The 8,396-nt window shown below is 43.4% G+C and overlaps 1 protein-coding gene across 5 annotated transcripts in view; it reads right to left on the bottom strand.

The window, feature by feature from the left end:
• The window catches only part of TRAF5 (TNF receptor associated factor 5), a 58,564-nt gene that overhangs the window by 18,224 nt on the left and 31,944 nt on the right, over window positions 1-8,396 (bottom strand). For all 5 annotated transcript variants that reach the window (XM_017853056.1, XM_017853058.1, XM_017853057.1 and 2 more), the window contains exons 2-4: window positions 6,016-6,234; window positions 5,010-5,067; window positions 2,985-3,086 (exon numbers count right to left, since the gene is read on the bottom strand). In XM_017853056.1, coding sequence (XP_017708545.1) covers window positions 2,985-3,086; window positions 5,010-5,067; window positions 6,016-6,233 — 378 coding nt within the window. In that variant the 5' untranslated portion in view covers window position 6,234. The remainder of the gene's footprint in view (window positions 1-2,984; window positions 3,087-5,009; window positions 5,068-6,015; window positions 6,235-8,396) is intronic.

The raw sequence follows: 8,396 nt of genomic DNA, 5'->3' as shown, positions 1-8,396 counted from the left end.
GGATTAAGAAGATGAAAAGAAGGGAGAGGAAGCTATTCCAGAAATGATAAAGGAGGCGGAGGAAATACAGGTTCGCAGGCCCAAGAGAAGCTAGGAATGGTCAGACTGGTAAAATCAGGAAATATTTTTAATCATTAATAATACTTTATTGGCCACGTGTGGTGGCTCATGCTCTTAATCCCAGAACTTTGGGAGGCTGAGATGGGAGGATCACTTGAGGCCAGGACTCAAGTCCAGCCTGGGCAACACAGTAAGACCCAAAGACCTTGTCTCCACAAAAAAAATTTTTTTTAGTTAGTCGAGTTGCAGTGTGCACCTGTGGTCCCAACTACACAGGAGGCTGAGGTGGGAGGATCAGTTGAGTCCAGAAGTTTGAGGCTGTAGTGAGCTATGATTGTGCCACTGCACTCCAGCCTAGGTGACAGAGACTGTGTCACAAATAATAAGTTATTTAAATTTTATTTTAAATATCTCTAATTTTATTTTAAAAGTTATTTTAAATATTCTCTAATGTTATTTAACATTATTAAATATAAACATTATTTACATGTAAATATATTTAATATATCATAAATAATATATATTTAATATATTATATGCAATATAATATATAACATATATACTATCTAATATTAAATATTAAATGATTTAATTTAATCATCATAGAGAATGATGACATGGACAGTGTTCACTCCAGGATTCTTCACATTCTATTTTATTTTGTTTTATATTATATTATTTTATTTTATTTTACTTTTGAGTCAGGGTCTCTCTCTGTCGCCCAGGCTGGAGTGAAGTGGCACGATCTCCATTCACTGCAACCTCCACCTCCTTGGTTGAAGTGCTTCTTGTGCCTCAGCTTCCATAGTAGCTGGGATTACAGGTGTGCACCACACCCGGCTAATTTTGTATTTTAGTAGAGACAGGGTTTCACTATGTTGGCCAGGCTGGACATTCTAGTTTTTTTTTTTCTCTTTTTTTTCTTTTAGAGAGAGTCTTGCTCTGTCACCTAGGCTGAAGTGCAGTGGCACGATCTCGGCTCACCGCAACCTCCACCTCCCTGGTTTCAAGCAATTCTGCCTCAGTCTCCCGAGTAGCTGGGATTACAGGTGCCAGCCACCATGCCTGTCTAATTTTGTATTTTGGTAGAGACAGGGTTTTGCCATGTTGGCCAGGCTGGTCTCAAACTCCTGAGCTCTGGTGACTGGCCCGCCTTGCCCTCCCAAAGTGCTGGTATTATAGTCGTGAGCCACCACGCCTGGCCAACATTCTAGATGTTAAAAGCAGGCATATCTCAGTGAAAACCTTTGAATCACTGCAGTTATTGTGATGCTGGCAAGTTACCAAAATGTTAGAGAATTTGTCCCTCTGAGGGTCCTTTAAGACAAAATTGGCAAGCTAAGATTCACAGGCCAAATCCAGCCTGCTACTTGTTTTATAATTAAAGTTTTATTGGAGAGGAGCCACACCTATTCCTTCACATATTGTCTAGAGCTGCTTTCCCTCTAAAATGGGAGCGCTGAGTAATTGTGACAGAGACTGTCCGGCCTGCAAAGCCTAAAATAGTTACTATCTAGGTCTTTATTGTTATTATTATTATTTTTTTTTATTGACTCTTAACAGAGTTCGCTGACCCCTTCTCAGAAGAAAAGCAAACAGTTTTTTGACAGTGAGATAAACAAATACAGCTATTCTCCTTTACCTCTGGTAGTAACAATCACATGGTAATCACAGTTAGAATCCATCTCTTCTCCAAAATTGGTTGATATTACTCCTCAACCCTCACCCAAACAGTCAATATTCATCAAAACTCTGTGACCTGTAAGATTCTACACCTTACCACACAAGAGGGTGGGTGGGAAACAAGGAATGAGGGGAAATATAAAAGAAACAGGTGGAGAGTAACCAGCCCCTGCTCTCCACAAGCCAGTTTTGGTCACTAAAGCTGTTCAATGGTCCATTTGAGCCTCATTTACTTTTAGGCTTAGTGACAACAAAGTTGGAAAAAAGGCCTTGCTTTAGGACTTGACTATTCAAACAAGAGGCAAAAGACACATGAAAACATAACACATAACAAAAGGTCTATGAACCTCCAAATAAATCCCTGGGTTAACAAGGAAATCATTTACACATTTATAAGCTCAGTGCCTGAGGGATTTGGAGGTGTGATAGAGAAAAGACTGAATCATCTGAAATATGTGTTCCAAAATGTGTGGGTGTGCAGGGGAAATTTCAGCAGCCTCTCAGCAATTCCCTGGAAGTTAGAGAAGCCTGAGTCATGTTCACGTGCAGTGTGATCAAACTTGACATGGGCCTGCCAGGCAGCACCACACTTCCAGCTTCCCATTTAACCACCTTCCCTAGCTGGAGGGAAGAGCAGTTGGGGTTACTTCATTTGAAAGGCACTCAATTCCCCTTCACTTACATTTCCCCTACACCTTGTTGGTTTGTCTCTCCTATCAATGCTTTACCTTTAACCCACAGCCTGTCTCTGTCCTGGTCTGAGTGATCTGTGTTAGATCATAAACCCCATGAGGCCAGGCCCCACAGTTGCTGGGAAACACCTGGACAGCACCAAGTGAGAGAGCAAATGCTTTCGGGGAAGGACCTCATAATTGTGTCTTTCTGTAGTCATGCCCTGGCTCCCACACAGTTCCCCCAAAATAACATATTCTTGAGTGTTTGTTTTGTCCAGCATATCCCACACCCTCTCTTCTGGCTCAGTGATCCCTACCACACAATTAAGGTCTAGTGGATACAAGATGTTCTCCATGCGCTCCATACAGGACGAACCTCTTCACTCACACCTCAGCCCTAGGTGGGCTACAGCACTGTAGCCACCTGTATTGCTAGACTGGGAATCCTTGAGGGCAATTCACTGAATCCCTGTACCATGCTTAGCTCAGTAACTGTCACAGAAAGGGGTTCAATATATATCCCTGGAAAAGCGGCAAAGGCAGATATTGTTCATGAATAATACCAACCTGGTACCGGCCCAGAATAACCTTGGCGTTACATCCAGGAGCATTGCTGCAATATACATATAAGTTGAGGACTTCTCTTTTGCAGCAATTGTCTTTAAAAACCTAAAAGATAAACATAATAGGTCTCACACACTCCAAAGTTTTACAGCAATGTGAATTAAGCTATTATTAATTTGGTCTTCAAGTATATCTCAGAAGGCGGGTGGAAACTTTCAGACACCAGCTGGAATGAAAATATCACACTTACACCACACTGAAAGAAAAGGCTGTCTCAGATATATGCTTTTGACAAACCATCAAACATATAAGCCAGGTAACAATGCCCTGTGCAACAGGCTGCAGCTAGGTGAATCTTATGGTGAACCTGACCCCACATTCTTAAACGACAGGAGGTAAAGCTTGGCCAAGAGTGATGCTTTCCGCTTCCAGTCCCAGGGTAAATGTATTACTCATCAGACAGTGTCACTGAGGCTGTGCCGGCTTGCTATTTTAGCACAAACCAAGAGTAGGCAAACCTTCTCTGTAAGGGGTCAGACAGTCCACATCACAATCGTCTCTGTTGCCACATTTCAACTCTTCCATACACAATACTTAAATGAATGGGCACAGCTACATTCCAATAAAACACTATTTATGAACACTGAAATTTGAACTTCACATAATTTCCACGTCACAATACTTTCTTCTTTTGATTATTTAAAATGAATTTTTATTTTGAAGTAGTTTAAGACTCACAAGAAGTTGCGAAAATATGAGGGTTTCTATGCACCCACCATTATGTAAAAAGAATTTCTTAGCTTACAGGCCATACAAAAACAGGTGGCAGGCTGGATTTGTCCCAAGACTGTAGTATGCCAACCCCTGGACAGTAGGTCAGACAGACACTAGCTGCAGCACAGCCCCGTTGTAGGTATTTGCAAAACACATCATAAGGGGTATAAAGAAGATGCATGTACAGCAGACTAGAGGCTCGAGGAAAGCTTCTGCTTGAACATCCTGCAACAGAATCTTAAAGGAAGAAAACTGAACTTAAAGAGGAGTTTTAAGGGAGAAAACCTTCATGACAATGGAACAGACAATGGTTTCTTAGATACAACACCAAAAAAGAACAAGCAACCAAAAAAAGAAAAAAAAAAAAAAACAAATGAATTAGACTTCATCAAAATGAAAAAATTTTGTGCTTCAAACACACTGTCAAGAAACGGAAAAGACAACCCACAGAATGGAAGAAAAATACTTGCAAATCTTAGCAGCCAAATGGCTGCTAAGAGATTTACACCTAGAATACATAAAGAACTTTTTTTTTTTTTTTTGAGACAGAGTCTTGCTCTGTCACCCAGGCTGGAGTGCAGTGGCATGATCTCAGCTCACTGCAACCTCCAACTCCTGGGTTCAAGCGATTCTTGTGCCTCGGCCTCCCAAGTAGCTGGGATTACAGATGTGCACTACCACACCCAGCTAATTTTTGTATTTTCAGTAGAGACGGGGTTTCGCCATGTTGGTCAAGCTGATTTCAAACTCCTGGCCTCATGTGATCTGCCTACCTCAGTGTCCCAAAGTGCTAGGATTACAGGCTATAAATAACTCTTATAAATAACTCATAATTCAACAAAAAGTAAATAACTCAATTTTTTTAAATGAGCAAAGAAAATAAGTAGGCATTTTAACAAAGAAGATGTACAAATAGCCAATAAGCACATGAAAAAATGCTCAACTTCATTAGCCAACAGGAAAATGCAAATCAAAACCATAATGAAATATATTAGCTGGAGCTAGTATAGGAAGGGGATAAAGAAGCAGCAGGAGAGGAGACTTGGGGTGGAGGAGGGGTGTGGTCAATAAAGATCCAAACAAGCCTCTCAAACAGGGCTACAAGTAGGGTCTGATGTGACTCCACAGCAGAGGAATATGGACTTCAAGGAAGGTCTCCCTCAACCACTCTCCTGCTCCAATCTCAATGTCCAATTCATTGAGTTCTTCTCTATCACCCTGAGAGCTGCTAGACTAAAGCAGTGACTTTCTTACCTCCTGAGATTTGATGACCTCCTTGTCTACAGGGCAGATTGGCACTGTGTTTAATTCTCTGGAGAAAAAAATTAAAATAGAGTCAGAGTTAGTTGTTTACCTCAACAGCATTTCCAAGACCAGCCCCAGGGCTCCAGTCATGCTCTAGCGCTGGGCAGGCTGGTCCCTGTCTGCACATGCTACTGCCTCTACCCAGAAGGTGCCTTCTGCACCCATCCTTCAGCATCTTCCTATACTTTCAGTTTGCCTGAAAAACTTCATGCATCCTCCAGGATGCAGTCAGTGAGTCCCTGGACAGAGCTAAAAGTCCCTGTCCTTTGTTTATCACACTGTGCCACATTTGTCTCCTCCAGACTGGGACATTCTAGAGGGCAGACATGGGGTCCTGTTCCACGCTGTAGTTCTTCAGCATGAGAGCACAGAACACACAGGTGCTGAATGCATGAACACATGAGGGAATGAGGATGCACTGTAATAACCCCCTTTCAAAGCTTGGCAGGGTAAAATGACTGCCTTGCTTCCTATATGAACCCCCACAGTGTGCCTGCTTTCACATCTCTCCTGGTCTCCTCCCTCAACACAGCATGACCCAGGTCTTACAGCTGCCCAGGAGTGGACAGCATCCCTGGCAGCAAGGTCCCTTCTAGGAGCCACAGCACCTCTTCCTCAAGGCAAGGGAAGATTGGGGTAACAACACAGACATTGTGAGATTCAAACCCTTCTCCATAGCCAGCTCCCATGATGGAGTGTGTGTCTAGGTCTGCTCTCCCATGCAAAGCAGGTGCAGTCTGAATTTTAAGAAAAGGTGAATATCTGTAAATTAGTGACCAAACAATGATTATTCTTCAGGCCCTCACAGAAGGGATCTGGGAGAGTCCTTCCTTATAGTCATGGTCCTGTGGCCAAGTTAAGCAACTCCAAAACCCATGAAAACAGTTGAGTGGCCACAGTTGCCACCTGAATGCTGGGCCTGCCATGGCCAGAGTTGCAGGCCCTGCCCACTCACCTCAGGGACAGGATGCAGTGCTGGCAGAAGCGGTGCCCACATCCTGTCTGGTGGGGGTTGTGAAGCACCGAGCGGCAGAAGGCACATTTGTAGCGCTCTTCCAACCGCTCCACAAACTGGTACTCTATATTGGGCTCAAAGTCCAAGGAAATGGAGTTGCCGGAATTCTGACGGATGAACCCACAGGGCATACCTCTATGCTCTTCTGAATAAGCCATTCTGCAGGGGTCAGGAGAGAAGAAGGAAAATTAAGTGTGCAAACACTGAAACAACTACAGCCGTCACGTGCTTTGGTTATTTGTCTCATAATTAATGTACATCATTCACATGGTCATTCCGTTGTCACTCTGAAACAACAGTGACAACCTCCTGCCACTAGGGGTCTCCGGCAAAGGTGCAATGTCTTTGGGGTGCTCAGGTTAGAGGCTGGACCAGATGACTTCTAGCTGGAGGCCAGTGGTGTGATCATGGCTCACTGTAATCTCCAACTCCTGGCCTCAACTGATCCCTCCTCAGTAGCTGGGACTACAGGCACTACAGGCACACACCACCACACCTGGCCAATTTTTTTTTTTTTTTTTTTTTAAGAAACAGTGACATGGTTTGGCTGCATCCCCATCCAAGACTTCTCTTAAATTCACACATGTTGTGGGAGGGACCCAGGTAATTGAATCATGGTCTTTCCCATGCTGTTCTTGTGTGCATAAGTCTCATGAGATCTGATGGCTTTATAAGGTGGAGTTTCCCTGCATAAGCTCTCTCTCATTTTGCCTGCTGCCATCCATGTAAGACATGACTTGCTCCTCCTTGCTTTCTGCCATGATTGTGAGGCATCTGCAGCCCCGTGGAACTGTAAGTCCATTAAACCTCTCTTTTTTATAAATTGCCCAGTCTTGGGTATGTCTTTATAAGCAGCATGAAAATGGACTAATACAGACAGGGTCTTGCTATGTTGCCCAGGCTGGTCTTGAACTCCTGGACACAAGTGATCTTTGCGGCTCAGGTTCCCAAAGTGCTGGGTAATCCCCTGCACCTAGCCTAAGATAACACTCTTAAAACCTGTGGAGCTGAAGACCCAACACAGCAACACAATATTGAAGGAGAAGAACAAAGCTGGAGGACTGACACTACTCAACTTCAAAACTTATTATAGAGCGACGGTAATCAAGACAGTGTAGTACTATCAACAGAATAGACAAATAGATCCAGGGAACAGAATAGAGAACCCAGAAATAGACCCACATAAATACAGTCAACTGACCTTTGATAAAGGAGCAAAGGCAAAACAATGATGCAAAGATAAGTCTTTTCAATAAATGGTGCTGGGACAACTGGACATCCATATCAGAAAATGAAGCTAGACACAGACCTGACACCCTTCACAAAAATTAACTCAGAATGGATCACAGACACAAACATAAAATGCAAAGCTGTAAAACTCCTACAAGATAACATAGGATAAAATCTAGATGATCTTGAGTTTGGCAATGACTTCTTGCACACAAATATATTACTCAGTGTATCTATCACTGCCATTGCGGTAGATCGAATGCTTGTATTCCCCCCAAAACTCATATGTGGAAATTCTAACCCCCAATGTGACAGTATTAGGAGGTGCGTATTTGGCAGGTAATGAAATCATGAGAGTGGAGCCCTCATGAATGGGATTAGTGCCCTTAGAAGAACAGGCCAGGGAAGGCTGGGCGCAGAGGCTCATGCCTGTAATCCCAACACTTTGGGAAGCCAAGGTGGGCGGATCATGAGGTCAGGAGATAGAGACCATCCTGGCTAACGCGGTGAAACCCCATCTCTACTAAAAATACAAAAAATTAGCCAGGCGCAGTGGTGGGTGCCTAAGGTCCCAGCTACTCGGGAGGCTGAGGCAGGAGAATGGCGTGAACCCAGGGGGCAGATATTTCAGTGAACCGAGATCGTGCCACTGCACTCCAGCCTGGGCATCAGAGCAAGACTCTGTTTCAAAAAAAAAAGAAGAGGCAAGAGAGAGCTGGGAATGATGGTGCCCACCTGTAGTCCCAGCTACTCAGGAGGCTGAGGTGGGAAGATGGCTTGAACCCAGGAGTTCAAGTCTAGCCCAGGCAACATGTTGAGACCTCCTCTCTAAAGATGCCAGAGAGGTCCCTGGCCCTCTTGCTGCCATGTGATGATACAGCAGTTAAGTCTGCAGCCCAGAAAAGGGACCTCATCAGAACCCAACCACTCTGGCACCCTGATCTTGGGCTTTCAGCTTCCAGAACCGTCAGAAACCTCTGTTGTTTATAAGCTACCCAGTCTATGGTGCTTTCTTTTTTTTTTTTTTTTTTTTTTTTTTTTTTTTTTTTTTTTTTTTTTTTTTTTTTTTTTTTTTTTTTTTTTTTTTTTTA

This window comes from Rhinopithecus bieti, unplaced genomic scaffold (assembly GCF_001698545.2).
Source record: "Rhinopithecus bieti isolate Rb0 unplaced genomic scaffold, ASM169854v2 scaffold_35166, whole genome shotgun sequence".
In the NCBI taxonomy this organism is placed as follows: domain Eukaryota; kingdom Metazoa; phylum Chordata; class Mammalia; order Primates; family Cercopithecidae; genus Rhinopithecus; species Rhinopithecus bieti.
The sequence above is the reverse complement of the archived record's forward strand: the minus strand, read 5'-3'. Positions and strand labels throughout refer to the sequence as shown.